The 19,421-nt window shown below is 35.2% G+C and overlaps 1 protein-coding gene and 1 long non-coding RNA gene across 4 annotated transcripts; one reads left to right on the top strand and one right to left on the bottom strand.

The window, feature by feature from the left end:
- The first annotated feature begins 405 nt into the window (after positions 1 to 405).
- Positions 406 to 17,471, top strand: LOC147335320 (solute carrier family 12 member 3-like). Of its 2 annotated transcripts, none has more exons than XM_086278085.1 (28): positions 406 to 3,496; positions 3,708 to 3,802; positions 4,118 to 4,268; positions 4,413 to 4,529; positions 4,650 to 4,725; positions 5,207 to 5,302; positions 6,899 to 7,038; positions 7,177 to 7,287; positions 7,425 to 7,536; positions 8,233 to 8,363; positions 8,458 to 8,542; positions 8,724 to 8,881; positions 9,746 to 9,853; positions 10,543 to 10,666; positions 10,759 to 10,860; positions 11,189 to 11,347; positions 11,487 to 11,586; positions 11,848 to 11,959; positions 12,132 to 12,266; positions 13,472 to 13,578; positions 14,099 to 14,181; positions 14,272 to 14,340; positions 14,439 to 14,543; positions 14,942 to 15,053; positions 15,448 to 15,534; positions 15,817 to 15,952; positions 16,048 to 16,115; positions 17,143 to 17,471. In XM_086278085.1, the coding sequence occupies exons 2-28, from the start codon at positions 3,726 to 3,728 to the stop codon at positions 17,279 to 17,281; spliced, it is 3,000 nt and encodes a 999-aa protein (XP_086134211.1). In that variant the 5' UTR covers positions 406 to 3,496; positions 3,708 to 3,725; the 3' UTR covers positions 17,282 to 17,471. The 2 variants fall into 2 exon arrangements, with proteins under 2 accessions (XP_086134211.1, XP_086134204.1); XM_086278078.1 differs by having other exon boundaries at positions 3,708 to 3,865.
- LOC147335319 (uncharacterized) lies at positions 3,396 to 19,309 on the bottom strand. 2 transcript variants are annotated; one of them, XR_015126662.1, is made up of 6 exons: positions 18,940 to 19,309; positions 12,499 to 12,575; positions 10,282 to 10,382; positions 9,776 to 9,864; positions 4,888 to 4,933; positions 3,396 to 4,792 (listed from the first exon to the last, which is right to left on the bottom strand). It is a non-coding gene; the product is annotated as an uncharacterized LOC147335319 (long non-coding RNA). The 2 variants fall into 2 exon arrangements; XR_015126663.1 differs by lacking the exon at positions 18,940 to 19,309 and adding an exon at positions 12,673 to 12,695.
- Positions 19,310 to 19,421: the final 112 nt, after the last annotated feature.

Here is a 19,421-nt window from a genome sequence, read left to right as displayed (position 1 = left end):
GGTCACAAAAGAATCTAGAACAACATCTAAAGAATAGCAGGTGTCACATTTCTTACTGAAGGTCAGGGTTAATGATTAAACAACAACAAGGAGATCAAATAACCATCCTCTGTCCTTTTGAACAATACTTTTTAAAAACACTAACTGGAAATGCTCTTGGCTTTTACATAGAAAGTTCCTTCTGATCAAACCAGTACTGGAGGTGACATTTTTGTTATTATTATTATCTTTTTTATTATTATTAATAATAACTGTTATCCTGTGTATATATATATATATATATATATATATATATATATATATTCTTGAACCAAAAATACAAACTGGAATTGGATGATTTTTGCACTGTGTGCATTACATAATGAAACAGTGATTCATCTTTTGAGGAACTGCACCCACAAAAAAATCTCCTGGACTGATAGGATGACCTTTGTTCATGAAAATGTATTGCCATGTCAGTGCAATGCAGTGTGCATTTTCCCCCGTTATGGAAAATGTGTCATTCATACGATGGCGTTTTCACAACAAGGACTAACGTTTAGCGTATTTTTAGTCTTTATACAAATAGCATGAAAGTTAGATGTAATCTCAAAGGAAAGGTATCTCTGGCATTGCTTGTGCTCTTGGTTTATGTTAAATTGGGTAAACTGTCTACATGAATTAAGAGATTCTAAATTCCTGTTTCAATTGATTCTCACTTCCTGATTTTTTTTTAACGTAATTTAAATTTTTGACTTTCTTTGCAGTTTCTCTGTAGGGAACACCTACATTTTTAAATATTATAAAGGTCTGTCTCTCTTCAATTGTTAATTGTACAAATTTGTCCTTTAAAAAGATGCTGATGAACCTGAAAAAAAATAATTCTAACAGTCCAGGACATTCTTGTTTGGGTGCAATTCCTGAAAGATGAATCACTGTTTCATAATGAATTTTATAAAGCGAATCTAAGATAAGATAAGATAAAAAAAAATCTGAGGGTGATCCGAGCAAGCAGGAGGACAGGCAGGTTGCAGACGCGAATGCTGGATCGTAACCACTGAGGGGTGATTGACGGACAGGCGTGGAGCATCCGTCAGCGCAGGGTTAAACGGTCCTCCAGGTAATTGTCCAGAATGGAAAGCAGGTGTGCAGGTGATGGCCCAGCCCGGGGGTGTGGCCACCAGGGCATCACACACACTCCTCAGACACAGGGCCACGGACCATGACAGTTCAATTACAGTTCAATTACATTTTTTTAGCTGAGTCTACATAAAATGCCACAGATGGGATACAGTTTGAGATGCATCAAATAATATGACTCAGCTGGGTCTTAGCTGAAGACTTGGCATATCTTATGGTGTGCAGTTTGTCCTTAAATATAAAAATATGACACAACGCCATTATTTAACACGTGCTGTTTGCTGAAGCTTCACAAGAAATGGTTTAATGGAAGTATGGCAGTCAAGAAGATAAACATAAGGTAAACAGGGAGGGAAAAAAAGTTATTCCGAATTACCAACAGTATCCAATACCATCTAGAAATTAAGATTGGCAACAACTTAATTTTTCAACATGTTGTTGATCCCAAACTGAGCACATTAAAAAAATGCATTCCACTACTAAAGCAAAAGCAAATCAATGACTCCCTAAATCGGTTGCTCACAAATTACATGGAAGAACTGGTCACAGCTGTTTCCTGATCCACAGCTTGAAGGGAAAAAAGGTATACAACAAAATTCTAGTGTTTGTCACAGAAGATGGTACTTGTCTCCTGAAGCGAACAATAATTATATGTTAATAAAGAAAGATTAATATACATGAAGATAACAACAAATAAAAGTGAAAATAGTTGCAGTGCAATAGAAACACTTTATGTTACTAAAGTGATTTAATAATAAAGAATAACTTTAAAATTAATCTTAGAAACAATAATGTGATTCTTTGTCGGAGTTGTGTCTCTGTGTTCAGTCTGTGGATTTCCTGTTTTATTTTGAAGGTTCATGTCTTATGTCAGTGTTTCCAGTTTCGCTTCCTGTCTCATTAGGTCTAATTTCTCCCGGCTGTGTTCCCACCTCTTCCTCATTCCCTCATGATCTTGCCTGTGTCTTTATAGTGTGTGTCCTCCATGTTCAGCGTTGCGTCTTACCCTTAATGAGCTGTGTGTTTTTGCTTCCGTGGTCCCTCGTTTTCAGGTTTTTCTAATGTTTTATTAGCCTCATGTTTTCAGTTTAGGTTTGTTCTTGTGAGTTTATGTTTGGAGTTTCTGCCACAGCACAATAAAGCTGCCTCTCTTCGTTCACTGTGAATCCAGTGTTTGGGTCCTCTTCTCCTGTCTGCGCACAGCACACCATGACAGCAGCACTATCAGTCACCGATTTACCTCTTCAGTGCTTGTATCTGAAAGTTGTTTAAGCAGCGCAGGATCATCTTGAGAAATCCCTGTGAAAAATAAGGCTAGACTAGTATTTAAAAGCACCTGCCTTGAAGGTTTTTAGATTTTTCGGACGTTCGTGATGAAACTATTGACATTAGTGTCAAACAATGTTTATTAATTCCAACAAAAGATATATGAACCCCCGATTTTTCCTCTCAAATAAAAAATGGGACATGTTTTTTCTGCTATGTGGAAAATAAAGTGTTAGTAATGTAATGTCAAATGTGCAAATTAAAGTCCTCAAAAAACAATTCAACCTAGGGAAATATTAGACACACGAGCAGCACATAATTCATATTTTGGACTAAGAGGAATCTTTGGTAAGGATTTGTTCAATTCATTTCAATTTTATTTATATGTCACCAAATTACAGCAACAGTCGCTTTATATTGATATCTCATTTTAGATTAGGTCCCGATATACATCTACCTACCTTATTCTTGCTTGTGGTTGTAACAAATAATTTTTGACAAGGGCACAATGACCTTATGAGAATGCTGATTGCACAAGAAATCAAAGCAGGGTCAACTATAGCATTGCACTGCCACAGTGAAGGCCATGCTGCCAAAATTTTGTTTCAATTTTAAAACACTCAGGCAGCTCTTAATCACAAAGTCAGTAGTGTATGCAAGAAAATGTTGTATATTTATGAATTACAGGCAAGGAAAGAATACCAAACTGTTAATAGCTTCAATTTTGATTGAAGCTGGAAACACTGCTAGCTCATGAGGTCCCAACAATTCTGAAAAACTGTAGGGTGATTCAGGTTGGTCAGGTATTACTCATGTTAAACTTAAATAAAATAAAAATAATCATTCATTTATGTTTATATTTCAAATGTTGGTGAGAAACATGACTACATATTTTTGTTTTCTCTTTTATTTCCTACCAATATTATAAATAGATCTTTTGTTTTTGTTAGATGTCACACTTCCTGTAAAGCAAATTGCGTAGATTTCTTTTTCAGAACAGAGGGAGGGGATGTCACATATCCCACCTATTTCATGCAGAGTATAAAAGCTGAGCTATGAGATGAACAAAGGGACATTTTTGACCTGTTGATTCTTTTATCAGGGGAAAACTGTAAGTATTGTTTTTTGCTTGTTCCTTTGGGTTTTTTTTTTTTTTTAGATATCTTCATTAGACATTATTACATTATACTTACATGATTTAAACAAAAGTCTTTCTCCAAGATTTCAATTTCATTAAAATATTTTTGTCTGTGCAAAATAAATAAATAAATAAAAATGAATCAGTCTTTCTCATTCATCTTTTCTTCCATAATCTCCAACAGGCATAAGTGAGACTATCAATGGGGCAGCTCAAGTCTAAGATTACAGGGTCAGGCCCAGGTATTCACCAGGCAAATCCTGAAGAAGGACCTCCCAGGTACTCCTCACACCATTTTGATAGCAGTATAAATCCAAACTCCACCATCTCAGGCATGTCAAGGTTTGTTAAACGCTAGATTTTTTTCTTTATTTATTCTCTCACTTGTAAGTCTTACATGATACTATTATATCACACTGATCCTACTTCAACTAGCTAATCTATAATCTGTTAAATATGTAAACATAAACAAAGTAAATTAATAAATAAAAAAAGAAAGAAAATCTAGCAATCACTGAAGGAAATGCAGTTTCAAACAGTTATGGTTTCATTATTTATTAACTTTTTCTTTCTTTTTTTCACTGGAACAAAAAGCGAATCAGGACAGAAGGACATGGAGCTGCGAAAAACTTCTATCTATAACACCATAGACATGGCACCACAGTTAGATTATTATGCAAATACACTGCCCCACCAAGAGATCAAAATCAGACCTTCCCTTGATGTTCTGCGCAAAACATTTGAGGTGAGATTTCCACCTGTGGAAAAAAGATCTCACTGTTGTGTTTTTTTAACTTTGCAACTAGTTTAATCAAAAACTGACATTTTATTATATTTCTATTCAGAAAACTAGCAGATCTATTTTCTAAATTATTTATTATTGTTTTAGGAAGTGGAAGCAGAAAAGGCTGCCGCAGATGATGCCGCCGCAGAGGATGAAAATGAAGAACCCCAAGGTCCTCCAGGGAAACCGCCTACTAGATTTGGCTGGTTTATTGCAGTCTGGGTGAACAAAGCTTTTGTGTATTTAAGTCTACAACATACAAATGGATAGAAGACTAACTAAAAAAAGGAACAATTAAAACAAAACAAAAAAGACATTTATTTTCTTTTCTTTTTATCACAGATGCGCTGCATGCTGAATATCTGGGGTGTCATCCTCTTTCTCCGGCTAACATGGATTACCTCTCAAGCAGGCATTGGTGAGACAACATTCATTCATTGTTCAGCATATTGGGTCCTTTTCATTCCTGCTTTCTGCTGCCAACTCTGGTATATATAACATTGATTTAGGCTGTTAATTCTTGATAGTAGATATACAGTCAAACAGAGAATGATAATTTGGGGTTGAATAAAATACTCACCTTGATTAAAATTTGTTCCTTTTCATCCTGCAGAAGGTACTTCATACTATTGGCATGAGAAATGTAAAAAATCAATAAATAAAACAAATTTATATACGTTGAGAGTACTTACCTAGCCCATTTTTGTGGATATATGACAAAATAAATACAAAATGTATCATAATAACAGAATTGTATAAGATCTGTAGACAAGAAAATTGATACACTACATGTAAAACATTCTTATTCAAGCCCTTTAAACAGGACTTTGATATAATAATTAAAGACCTCCATGATCATAATATTATAATACTGAGTCCTAACTTGTTTCTTTTTTTAGTGTTGGGCTTGGTTATCATAGCGCTGGCTGTGTCAGTGACCACAACAACTGCCCTCTCAATCTCTGCCATCGCAACCAATGGGAGAGTGAAATCAGGTGAGCCCATGTGCAATTTAAGAATTCCAAACAAACCGTCTGAAGTAATCTGAAAGTATGAATACTCTGGATTCCTGTTGAAAAATCGCCATTAAGTCTGTAAAAATGGAAATTTTCAGTTGGGTTAAATTTTTAATTTATTTATTTGAATATTGCATCTTAATAACTTTATTATTAACTGTGTATTATGTATATACACTTAGCATTCAAACTAAAAACTCCTAAAATCACAAATTGAATAAATGATTTTAAAATGGAATGACACAAGTGTACGTGTGAGAGGACGCCGCTCAATCTTGCCTTTTAAAATCATCCCTTGAATTTCCAGCTTCAAACCCACAATCCTGTCTGACACTCTCTTTATCTCTATAACACTTTTAAGAAATGTTTCCTTTAGGAGTATTCTCACTACATTTATCTTCACATCAACATTATCATAGAACAGCTCCAATGCTCCTGGCGTTGCTTCCCTTCTTCCTGGTCCCCATTCAAACACAATATTTTTAGTATCCCCCATTCCATCATATCAGTGAGCTCTCTTTTTTGGTGAGATTTGCCCTTAACATTCTATTCTAGAATACTTATCCCATTTGAACTACAAATTTAAATGGAAAAGGTTTTATGCCAGATGCCCTTCCTTATACAACCCTCCACATTATCTGGGCTTGGGACTAAAACTAAGCAGATTGATTTGTCGCTTGTTTCCAATTAAGGCAATTCAGTGGACGGTGAATGGTTTTCTTCAAATGCTCTCGTCCAAAGTAGCTCAAGTAAAATAAAATTGGAAACCAGCCAATTCTGGTCTCTAACTAGGAAGTTTTTGCATCTTTGAGAAATAATATATCTGTTGGTCAAGATATTAATCCATTTCAAAAAGTTCAAATTATTGTTCTGCATCAAATAAAGAAAAAGGAAAATCCATTTGTTATTTGGGTGTAATATTTCTTAAATAATGATAAACTTAGATAATTCAAATGTTTGGTTAAATATAATCATTTTAAAATATCACAGTTATGTTGGATATTGAAAATAAGTGCTTTTCCACAGTCAGAATGTGAAAAACAGAAAACTCATGAAAGAAAGCCTCATCAATGATATATATATTTTTTAAAACCTGAAGAGTAAATATGCGTTTGCTAGAAAGCATAATTTGATGTGATGTAAATTTAGATTTAGTGTTTTCAAGAGTGATGGGCACATCACTAAAAGAGAGGTAAAGTAAAAAAAATAAAAGAGTAAAAAGACAAAACAGAGTCACGGCACATGCCTGTATCATTAGCCAGAGTTTTCTTAGATTAAATGTTCATACTGATGCTCAAAAAATGAAGTCAGCTGATTGATAAATCTAACCCCATTGAGAATATTTGGAAAATACCGAATACTTTATGTAGCTGTTTGATTCTCCCATAATAATAAGAAGATGGTAACAAATAAAAAAAATATTTGTGGACATAAAAATGATATTCCATAAGCTTATCAAAGTTATGTTAGAATGAAAGGTGTATCAAAGCTAAAGGCTGTCCAATGACATATTAGAGAGCGTGATTTTTTTCCCCACTTTAACAGCCTTGTTTCTGCTTATTTTTAAATATTTAGGTGGGACATATTTCATGATCTCTCGCACACTCGGTCCTGAACTAGGAGCATCAATTGGGTTGATCTTTTCCCTTGCCAATGCTTTGGCTGTTGCGCTCCATACTGTTGGCTTTTCAGAGGTTGTACGCGATCTGATGAGGGTAAACAAATAATAATATAACTAATAATAATAATAATAATAATAATAATAATAAATAGGTAACCACATCTTGTAAAATAATGCATTCTAAATCTTTATACTTTCATATTCCTGTTAATAACTTGTTGATTTTTTTTAGAGCTATGGTACCATAATGGTGGATTCGCTCAATGATGTCCGTATTATTGGTGTGGTCACGGTGACAATTCTTTTGTTCATTACGTTCGGTGGAATGGACTGGGAAGCCAAGGTAAGCAGACCCAAACACATTTCACTTTGTTTGCTGGACATGGGTTACAAATATTGTTGTTTCTTATTAATGTTTACTCTTCATTACACCTGTTTCAATTATCCCTCTATATTCTTTTTTCACTTTCACTCTCGTAGGCTCAGATTTTTTTCTTCATAGTTCTCATGGCTTCCTTCGTTGATTACCTTGTGGGAACACTGATACCTGCCACCCTACTGAAGAAGTCACAGGGCTTCTTTGGATATGACAGTAGGTTTATTCTTCTCACAACAATCTATTTTCCAAAATGTATCTTTGAAAAAATCATTTTGATTAAATTACTTTAGTTATCAGTACTTCTAATAAGTTCTGCCTACCAGTTCTAATGCACTAATCTTCATTCTCTGATGTCAGTTATTCTGGACTGTCACTGACAATATTGAACACGTTATAGGATTGACATGAATTAATTATTGGAAGTAATAGCTGAAAGAGCAAACTTTCAGCTACTTTACAAAATCCTGACGCAACTGAGTGTGCCTTTCATATGCTGGAGAAGAAATCTAAAAGGGCAAACAACTGAAACAAGTACAAGTTGAAGGTGGCTGCAGTTTTCACCAGAGAAGATTCTCAGCAACTGCTATTTTACATAAATTGTAGACTTCGAATACTCCTTGTTTGCAAGGGATCTGCAAAGAAGTACCAAACATGACTGTTTTAACATACGTAATATTACATTTTGTCAAACACTATGGTGTTCTGTTACTTTGAATCAAAGTGTGGAATGTGCAACTGCACTTTAGATCAATTTTCGATTTTACACTGAGGAACATTTGTTGCTCATGTGGGGTTACTCAAAGAAAAATATTTATTTGTCCCAAACATCATATGTGTTTACAATAGGGACATGTTTTTAATAATTTAAAGTTTAATACTATTTAAGCTAATATCTCGTATCTTCTACAGGGGATATATTCATAGAAAACCTCACACCAAGCTGGAGAGGTCCTGATGGCAACTTTTTCCGTCAGTTTGCAATTTTCTTTCCTGCATGCACTGGCATCCTGTCTGGAGCCAACATCTCTGGAGACCTCAAAGTATGACAAGCATCAAGAAAGCAAGATGGTTCTTCCACTGAACCCACTAAGGTTTATATGTGAGTGATGACTCTAAAAATATTTTCTTTTGTAGGACCCTTCTACTGCTATCCCCAAAGGCACCCTAATGGCCATATTTTGCACCACTCTCAGCTACGTTGTGATTGTTATCACTTCTGGTAATTACTCAGTTTCCTTTTTTTCTTTGCATTAGACATGGCTGGAATCTAAACTTTAAAGCTTCATTCAGATTCTGTGGTATACAGGCATTTTTTTTCTTGTTGAAACCACCCGTGAGAAAAAGGTCAGACACTATGAAACTGTTTTTTAACTCTGTTCTGAAACTAAAATTGACTGCAGGCGCAAGTACAGTGAGGGATGCCTCTGGAAATATGACTGACTTCATGACTGGAAACAGCACAAGTGGCTGTTTGGGACCAGCATGTAAACTGGGCTGGAACTTCACAACCTGCGTCCAGTCACAGGCTTGTTCACAGGGTTTGGCAAACTACTCGCAGGTACTGGTCAGCTAAGAGATAAATAGCATTTATGTTCATTGAAATTTTAACCAGTTTTTTTATTTATTTAGGTAAAATAAACATTGTTATTGGTTGTGAAAGGTTGGATCAGGTCTTAAGTTATTTTTTATATTTACACGTAAAATAATCCCATGGATGGTTTTCGATTCTCATCTCACCTTTGGATCTAAAGATCTGAGTTTGAAACATATTGAGATTACCATGCTTTCATGTCTTCTATTATTGTAATGATCTTTTAACAGGTTAACCCAAAAGCATTGAATTGACTATAAATTAAATAAAATGATGTATCGAGGTTCATTAGAAGAATCAATTAAAATGAACATGTTACATTGTTTTTAAGGAATTTGTACTGACTGTCCACTACTTTCAAGATTTAAAATTGATTTACTAAAATTGATTACTTGTTACTTTTTAAATTGTCATTTCCTAGCGCCAGAATATATAGTTCGCCTTCTTTGCCCTTATCAAACAGTGTGCAGCTTTCACATACTTAAAAACTGTATTTTGGCTTCTTTGGTTCTAGAATGAGCTGCATAATGAAATCTAGCTTGCCTTATTAGTATCTACTTTTAAGTTATTCTTATTCTCACTATAAAATTGCCCTTGACTCTTTCATGGTCTTTTTTTGTAATCTTTTTTAATTTCCTTATATGTTGTCTTTTGTTCGTTTAGTGTTTCTTTTCTGGAACTGTCTCTTGTAATGCTGGTTCTATTTAAAAAGTGCTTATTTATTGCTTATTTAAACTGTACTGTTTATTTTTGTGAGCATTTATATTAAATGTGTTGTTTTGAATACATTATTCCAGTTTTTAACAATTTCATTTTGAAACTTTTCTACAGGTAATGGGCCTGATATCTGGTTCATATTACCTCATTGTTGCTGGTGTCTTTGCAGCCACCTTGTCTTCTGCTCTTGGATTTCTTGTTTCTGCCCCTAAAATTTTTCAGGTGAGAACCACCTGAAAAAAAAGATACATCACAATGACTGAACCATATGTTTTATTTTTTAGACAATAAAATATGGATTGTCTTAACCAAATTTTCAGCTTGTGCAGCATAAAGTATTAATTTTGCAGAGTAGAACAGTGATAGACAAACATCTGACACTAGCTTTCACAGTTCTACTATTTCTGCCATAGTATTTATAAAGATGATCATAGCATTTGAGATGGAACTCAGTTCTTAGCCACATTCATCTTAGCTTTTATTTTGTTTTAATTCAACCTGAATTAATTTAACAGAAAAACTACGGGACACTGCTACCTCATGGGCTCGTGACTTGTCAGTCACATGGGGAAGCACATTGTTTGTTATCACCTTCCAGGAACAGATGGTGACCTTAATGACAAAGAAGCCACATACTTTTTTCCACATACCTTTACACAACTGGTTGCCTTTTTGACACAGATGTCAGAGAACCGATGATTATTAGAAATAAATCAGATTTCCGTCTCTCCAGCATTGCTTCAGCAAGGTTCTGCAAAAAAGAAAAAAAAACTTAATTTTTTTGGTGCAAATTCCTATATCCCAACTAGAATAAGCAGCAAAACAATGAAACATGTAATATAGTCATCTGTAAATGTAGTAAAGTTATTATTGTTAAAGAAATGATGTTTGTATTTTATTTCATCCCTCAGTGTCTGTGCAAAGACAATGTATACCCGTATATTTCATTCTTTGGAAAGGGTTATGGCAAAAATAATGAACCACTTCGGGGCTATATACTCACCTACCTCATTGCTGTGGCCATCATTCTAGTTGGTGAGTGTAATTCAGAACTGTCCTCCTACTGTTATTTGAAATATTGTTTCATATATGTGCTGATCGTTTTTTCCCCTTTTGTATTATTACAGCTCAACTAAATATCATTGCACCCATTATCTCCAACTTCTTCCTGTGTTCCTATTGTCTCATAAACCTAAGCTGCTTTCATGCATCAATTGTCAACTCCCCTGGTAAGTTATGTACTCAACTATCGCACTGCACTAAGACTTGATAAAAGCTCATGCCTATTCACTAAACAAGAAATTAACTATTTCACCAGGTCAAAAGTGATGTCTAAGATAGGTGATACTTAACAAGCTGATAAGAAATAATGTGAAGATATATTCCTTTGAGCATCACTTCAATATTTTTTGTGCTTATGCTTAGGGAGGGCAAAAAGAGGGGTTTATATTTCAGGTTTTTTTTGCATGCTGTACTGGACACAGTTCTAGAGATCTAAAATCAGAACGTTTGCATTATGCTCAGATCTAACTGTCCTTCTCTTGTCATCTCTTAAAGGATGGAGGCCAGCATTTAAATACTATAACAAATGGACAGCTTTGTATGGAGCAATGGCATCTTTTGCTCTGATGTTTGCGTTTACCTGGTGGGCTGCTCTAGTCACCTGGTTCGTCATCTCCCTCCTGTTTATATACATTACATACTTAAAGAAACCAAGTGAGTCAAAATCAAGCATAGGTTGGAAGTCAATGTTGCTTTAACAAGAAACATGTCTCAGATGGACAAGTGAAATGCACTGTATTACCTTTCATTTATACTGCATCCGTTTGCATAATGTTTTTTATTACATCAACAGATGTAAATTGGGGCTCTTCAATACAGGCAAGTTCATACAACATGGCTTTGTCATTCTCTGTGTCTCTTACTGATGTGAAGGACCATGTCAAGAATTTTAGGTGAGGGATCTTAAACGTTAAAATGCATTTGTCTGTTTTTTATTTCATGTGTTCTGTTTTCAAAGAGTATTTGTGTGATCATTGTTTTATTTAAAAAAAAAAAAAAAAAACTGTCAAAATAAATCCTGCTAACATATGCAGAATGGTGAAAGAAGGACATATCAACAAGTGCTGATCACATATCTCAATTAAACATTAGGATAATTCAAATAGACAGTAACTCCCGGACATTATCTTTGTTCTCTGATGTCCTTTTATTAGACCACAGTGCCTTGTCATGACTGGACCTCCAAAACAGCGCCCTGCACTGGTGGATTTTGTTGGCTGCTTCACTAAGCAAGTAAGCCTTATGATCTGTGGAAACATTATAATGGTGAGTTTCTTTGTTTCATGTTTATTTATAAGTTATAAATGACAACTGACTGACATTTTTGTATCCACTTATTAAAAGTCCTCACAATGGCTTTTTGTTAGAATTTTTTTTTTTAATTGCACATGCTCAGTTCCTTCTGCTTTTCATGGAAGGTTGAAATTGCCTTTTCCAGGAGCCAGACAAGCAGACCCAGTTTCAGGATTCCACAGATCAGTATGTTAAATGGCTAAACAAGAGGAAAGTTCGCTCGTTTTACACTCAGTTTACAGCTAACACCCTCAGAGATGGAGTTCGATATCTGATGCAGGTAGGTCCTCTATTTGACAAGCAATTGTTGCTCACTACCCAAAAGAAACTAGAAAATGAATAATGGCTTCTTACAAGTTATACTGTATGAGTCTCATAATGTTAGATAATGTTAAACCGTTTTTATCAGCATGTGAGTGGCTCTATTTAGCCTGAAAAATTAAAGGTTTCTCATTGAGTTGCAGAAGACACAAATACCTATGTGGATGTGTCAAGAATGGCATTCTACTTACAAATCAGCTTTTGGTTTGTAATCATGGTGTCAGGGCTCTGTGTGCGGGCAGGTGGAGAGGAGGACCCAAGCGCAGGACTGGAACACAGAATTGTAAATCAAAACCTCAGCTTTATTGCTGACATGAAAACCAAACGTGAAGTGCCATGAATACAGAAACCAAAAAAAACCGCACAGGCATAATCTGAGGGTACAACGCGACACTGGGTTGAGGACAACACAGGGCTAATATACACAGGGTGGTAATCAGGGAATGGGTAACAGAAGGGAGACACAGCTGGGGGAGATCAGGGCTAACGAGACGGGGGAGCTAAGCTGCACACACTAACATAAGACAAAGACTTTCACAAAAAGACAGGAAACAAGAAACCACTAAAGATGCAGACACGACACAGAGACAGACTAGACACTGAACAGAAACTGCAATACACATGAGAACCCAAAACCTAAGAACTGATACCTCACCAAGAATAACTGAAACAGATCTATAATGATAATAATAAACAAAGCACCAGAACATCAGAAAACAATCCATAATGCAAAAATAGACCAAAATATAAGAAACTCAAAATGCTGGGTCAACACTGACCCAGAACCGTGACACATGGCATATCATTCCTTTTTTAAACTATAAAATGTTATCAAACATTTCAGTACTATAATACAAGTGAAGCAAAGGGTTGTGTTTAAATGGTCTGTTTAAAAAGAAATGCTATAATTTATATTCTTGTTTAGGGGTGGATTTATGTGTTTTTCCTGCATCTTATTTATGGTGTCATTTTAAAATTCCACTATCTTGAAAATATTGTAAAGTTTTTTGACATTTTCAATATAGATATCCAAGAGTTTAACTCAGTTTAACTTAAAATGTAAAATGCCTGAAATCCCTAAAACTTTTGGCTGTTTCTGACAGCTTCTTATTATTATTATTATTACTATTATTATTATTATTATTATTATTATTTTAATTCAAGGCTTCTGGTCTCGGCAAGCTAAAGCCTAACACGCTGGTCATTGGCTTCAAGTCAAACTGGATGGAAAGTTCTCCTACAAGCATTGATGATTATATCCACACTATATAGTAAGCTTATCATTTTTTTCATATTCTGTGTGTGTGAGCATCATTCTATTGTAAACATCAAAGATTACATCTTTGAATCAATTCTGAAAAAAACGTTATGGTGTTGTTATGGTATTCATTTTGGGAGATGAAGAAAACATGAAGGAAAGCCGTGATGCGTAGGTTTATTCTATTTTAACCTCTGTTTTGGTATTTGAATTGACAATATCTGTATTTTTGAAAAACGTTATTCATAGATAGGTAGGGTGGGGTCACGTTACCATCCACGAAAATTTGGCTTACATACACCGTGGTCTTAAGGGTCAACTTAATGATTTGGTCTAAAATTCATAAAAAGCCTTTTAACGATTCTTTTAAAAGTGTGGTGTGCATTTTTAGCATATCGAAAGTACCATACAATATTATGACACCTTCTACTTAACACTGAAATGAATGCTACACTTTTTTTTTTTTGTTTTTGCTGTAAAGAGTCCTTAAAAGTATTTCTGTTGCTCACACACTCTCTTTTACTGTTCTTCAGTGATACATTTGATGCCAACTACTGTTTGTGTATCTTGAGGATGATGGATGGGCTGGACATCAATGACCATGCTGATTTTAAAGGTTGGATACATGGCCTAGAATTCTTTTAGGCATCAATTCCCAAACGTATATATGTATAATTTATATATATAATTTATTTTTTAACGTTAGAAAACCAAGGCTTTGAGCCTGATGAAGCCATTGAAAGCAATGACCATCAGCTTCCTGAGAAAAACTCTGGTAAGCACTTCTAATACAAATATACATTATAATTACTGCTTCTTAAGTACGAATATGGAGTAATCTTTATGATAACACATATCTATTGCTTTTTGCAGCTAATGACATTTCTGAAAACAGCAAAAGCGATCAGGTCAAGACTGTGTTTAAGAATGCTGGGGGAACAAAGACTATCGATGTCTATTGGATAGCTGATGATGGAGGTGAAACATGGCACACGGGTTACATGACAATTTATTAATATGTGTGTAACACTTAGTTGAAACACTGAGTTGATATAAAAGTGTGTGGATTGGGTATCTGGTCAGAATTCCGGCCCACCAGTTTGGGATTCTGACCACTTACTTTGGTCATCTAACTATGATGTCTCTTGGACACATTGTGAATGTGAATCAAAGAATGAGTTGGTCTGTGAGCTAATCTGGAAACACCTAGATCAGTCAGTAGCCAAAGACAAGGAGGTCTCAACATTTCAACTTAGACTGGTGGATGGATAGTTGATAGATATAATTTTAGTGCCAATATTGGCTTTAGTCAAAACTGAATCTTCACCTATCATGTTGAATATAAAATAAACCACCGCTATCTTGCTCTTCTCTAGGACTAATTCTACTGGTGCCTTACCTGCTCACCAGGAGAAAATGCTGGCGAAGCTGTAAGATTAGGGTATTCATTTTGGGAGATGAAGAAAACATTATGGAAAGCCGTGATGCGTAGGTTTATTCTATGTTATCCTCTGTTTTGGTATTTGAATTGACAATATTTGTATTTTTGAAAACCCTTATTCATAGATAAATTGAAATTGAAAGGCATGGAGGTAAACATTCTTCCAGTAAGTTTTTATTTGTGATCTATTTCTTTATTGTTAAATAATGTATTGATTAAATTGATATAATTTTTTCCTTTAGAAAAGTTTAAAACTGTATATTTTAGATGTACAACACACAGTCGGCGATCAAATTTGAAATAGCACCAGGACTGAAAGAGCGTTTCCCTGCATGCTGTTCAGATTGGGGTGAAAATGTTTAGGAATGTTTCAGGTTATATGACATGGTGTTTGATTTTCAGAAACTGAAGTGCTTTAAGGTTGTTTTTGATTTCTTTCAGAATGATGGCCCTGCTGAAGAGATTCCGTATCAATGTTACTGATGTTGTCGTCATGACAGACACTGAGAGGAGTCCCCAACCCAAAAAGTATGAAAATCTTACCATCTTTTTCAAATAAGACAAAATATACACTTTTACAAAACTCTGTGAAGCTTTTAACCCCATAAACAAACGACAGGCATGGAATTTCACCTTAACGTTTCAATTATGAGTCCCATTTTTATTTAGTGAAAAAGATATTTTTAAACATGATGTTGAATTAACTGTAATAGAACACTGGAAGTAAAATTATTTAGAGCATGTTTAATTCTAGCAGGGTGTTTCTTTCCTTGCCAGCAAACTCATTTGTGTCTTTTTGATGCCTTGCAGTATGAATAGGTTTTTGGAGACTGTTGCGCCCTACAGGCTATATGACGAACAGCAGGAAGATGTCTCGGTTCAGGAACTAAAAAAGAAGGAACCATGGAAAATATCTGACAAACAGTTTGAAGCTTTTAGACTTAAGGTCTGTCTCTCTGTACCTCATTTCTGACTAAAGGAGGAGATGACATGCATATGATTGTCCACCAAATTAATTTAAAAAATTTTTTTTATTTACAGTCTGAGAGAAAAGTAAGGCTGAATGAAATCATCCGGAGGAATTCACAAAATACCACCCTCGTGCTTGTGTAAGTCGACTGTTTTTATTACCGGTGAAATTCAGAGCCTTTTTTGGTGCAAATTTGTTAAAACTGTCTATTATCTATAACATCGTATATGCTGCCATTGTTTTGGTGTATATTTAGTCCCAGAATTTAGGCAGTTTTATTATACATGCATACACCATTTAACATTCCCTAGATGGTTTGTATTATACTATAATGTGGTGTATAATATATAATATGAAAATGCAGATCAAAAATAAAAGGGGATAATTGTAATGGATTCAGCAATGCAACCTTCAGGAACTAAATGACTTTACATCTGTTTACCATTATAGTATATGTTTAAAATTTTTAAAACATAAATTGCATATTTTAGCTATAACAAACATGATAATAATAAGATCTAATATTTAATAAATATTTTTAAATACACAAGGGACAGTAAAAGGCATTATTAGGATCTCAACCCACTCTGCCTAATAGATATTGGAAATTATATATATACGTGTGTGTGTGTGTGTATTCATATATATATACACACACACACACACACACACACACACACACACACACACACACACACACACACACACACACTATTGGTCAAAAGTTGTTTCGTTTTTAACTGTAGTTGCTGATTTGTTTCTATGCTTTCATTTCAGAGTACAATTAAACTGCATAATAAAAAAACTGTGGTGTTCTAAAACGTTTGACTCGTAGTGTACAGTTACAATTAAAACAAAAAAGAAAAGAAAAAAAAGATAATTTTATGCCAAACCACTTTGTTCTTTAGAATGTAAGATTTCAAATACAAAACAAGAACAGTCTATTTTTTTATGGTACTTCATTTATTTTAATGCTAAACCACAAAATACAGTGTGTTTATAAAAAGAATAAATAAATAAAAATAAAAATAGAAGAAGTGTATTTCTGTAGTTGCTGCAAAAAAAGTCCCCAAGCAAGGTTATTTTTAATTTATTTTGCCATTTTTTTATGTTGATTGTAATTCAATAATCTTTTTTTTTTTTTTGTTATAATTGAATTATTTTAGGAGTCTTCCTGTGCCGCACGGCGACTGCCCCAGTGCTCTGTACATAGCCTGGCTGGATACTCTGACCTGTGGCCTCCACTGCCCTGCAGTGCTTGTACGAGGAAACCAAGAGAATGTCCTCACTTTTTACTGCCAGTAAATCCTATGTTAGTGCAATGAAATCTACAGAAACAATATTTTTGATACTCTAAAACGATGTCCTGACAATAAAGGAGAAAAAAAATCACACAAGACAAATAAGTAAATAAGAAAAAGCATAAATGCGTGTAAATGATGTGCAGTTGTTACAATGATTAACAAATCTGATGAATAATAAAGAATGATCAAAAATGGAAGATAACACCATTGTGGTTATTCACTTTGTGCTGAATAATTTCAAACTGTGTATTCCACAAATAATCACATACAGAGCTTACCCAGTGTATTACACTAATTCAGTGCCACATCACAACAATATATATATATTAGGGGTGCAACGATACACAAAATTCACGGTTCGGTTCGGTTCGATACTTTGGTGTCACGGTTCGATATTTTTTCGATACAAAATAAAATGTTCATGCCTTTTTAATTTGTCATTTATTAAAATTATAAATATATATTTTAACTCAAAAGTACAGTTTTTAAATTTAACCCTAACCCTTGTGCATGTTTTTTATTTTGACAGCGAATGCGCACCTGCGGACCACTTATGTGCAGCCCTGGTTATTTAGCTCGTCATATTGCAGCCACAGAAATTCTTTTGTCCATGAAACCATAAAGCTGCACTTTCTTTTTGCCTTATAGTCTGATTTGTCATAACTTCTCCGTTTTGTGGTAAGCTTTTCTTTGGCTGTCACTTCTTCACCCTGACCTGTCTTATTTGGCTCAGCAGAACTGAAATATATATCCTGCTGCTTTTACACACGCACTCACATAAGCTCAGCGATTCTCTGCGCGATCAACCTCTCACATGTTTAAGCTTGCTGCGGGAGATTTCACTTGTCATGTTTGCATAGTAAGCTAACGATTAATAAAACGATGTCAGAGGAATTGGTGCACAAATTATCATCACTCACAGATCAGTGCTGTCGCTCTCTATACACAGTTCGCAGGATTGCAAAGTGAAAGCAAAAAAACAAGCACAAATTCAAACGCGATTTCAATATGTCACATATTGACAGTGGCTCACCGATGCCAATGACATAATTACCCATCTACATTTCTGAAAGAATGCAAAAGCATTGACATATATTTTTCCTTCCTACAATAGCCCGACGGGCAGGGAAGAGATAGATTTTGGTAGCCCGACTGAAAAAAATCGCTAGCCCCAGGACTTCGGGCTAGCGATATTGCAAGCCCTGTATCTGATTGAGGAATCACTCATCTTTGGAAAAGAGAGTTTATTACAGAGAAATGTCTCTTTCCAAAATAAAAGCTATACTATCCGCTTCTTCTGGGCTATATTCTCAGCAGCATAAGGAGAATCATGTGCTAACAGCTGTCTAAATGACTCGGCTAAAGTTAGTAGCATGCTTGTTGTTTTTGTCTTTGCACTAGGATGATGTCGGCGTAAATGTGCAGTCATATTCGTTGTGTTCCCACTAGTGCTTTCAGGTTAATCTCGTTGAAATGACCTTAACGCCACAACACGGCAAATCTCCGTTAACGAGCTACCACCGATCACCCCGTGCATGGGGCTAGACGGCCAACACGTTAACGAGCTAACTGCGCTAACACACTAGCTCCCACCCATGTAATTGAGCATTGCGTGGCACATCCAACATACTGTTTTACTTTAGTCCATGACTCGCTTACCTTCAGGGTCATACGTCACATGAAAACCAAAATAATTTCAAACGCCAGATCTGAATGAGAGTGGGGGAGGTCCATGTTGCAAGGAGAGCTTAACTTCTGTCTTGCTAGCTTGCCCTGCGCTCTTCCTTCTGACTATGCTGTCTGTGTTGAGCGCTCAGTGGATCTGCGCTCGACAGTGCAGCCTAGGCGGAGTAGTCGAACGCAGATTCACTGAGCGCTCAACACAGACAGCATCGTCAGAAGGAAAGTTGATAAAATAAATTACAAATGTTGTATTGTTCGATACATATGCGTACCGAACCGAAAGCACTGTATCGAACGGTTCAATATTGATACGAATATCGTTGCACCCCTAATATATATATATATATCTGTCCCATCTGTAACAACTGAAAATAAAATAAAATAAATAAATAATAATAACAAAGGTAAATCAATTGGACCAATACGGCAAGGTTGTGATGATCCACTTGGTAAAGTAA

Source organism: Aulonocara sp. 'chitande type north' Nkhata Bay, linkage group LG3 (assembly GCF_057382095.1).
Source record: "Aulonocara sp. 'chitande type north' Nkhata Bay isolate Kocher_YH1m ecotype deep benthic linkage group LG3, A_spYH_male_GT1.1, whole genome shotgun sequence".
Classification (NCBI taxonomy): Eukaryota; Metazoa; Chordata; class Actinopteri; order Cichliformes; family Cichlidae; genus Aulonocara; species Aulonocara sp. 'chitande type north' Nkhata Bay.
Note: the sequence above shows the minus strand (reverse complement) of the source record. Positions and strands in the feature narration are given on the sequence as shown.

What these genes read in the sequence shown, in the direction of transcription:
- LOC147335320 (XM_086278078.1), top strand. Translation starts at nt 3,726, where the DNA reads ATGGGGCAGCTCAAGTCTAAGATTACAGGGTCAGGCCCAGGTATTCAC. An exon ending in GCTGGTTTATTGCAGTCTGG is followed by an intron (nt 4,530 to 4,649) that starts GTGAACAAAGCT and finishes TTTTTATCACAG; the next exon opens with ATGCGCTGCATGCTGAATAT. An exon ending in AATACCACCCTCGTGCTTGT is followed by an intron (nt 16,116 to 17,142) that starts GTAAGTCGACTG and finishes GAATTATTTTAG; the next exon opens with GAGTCTTCCTGTGCCGCACG.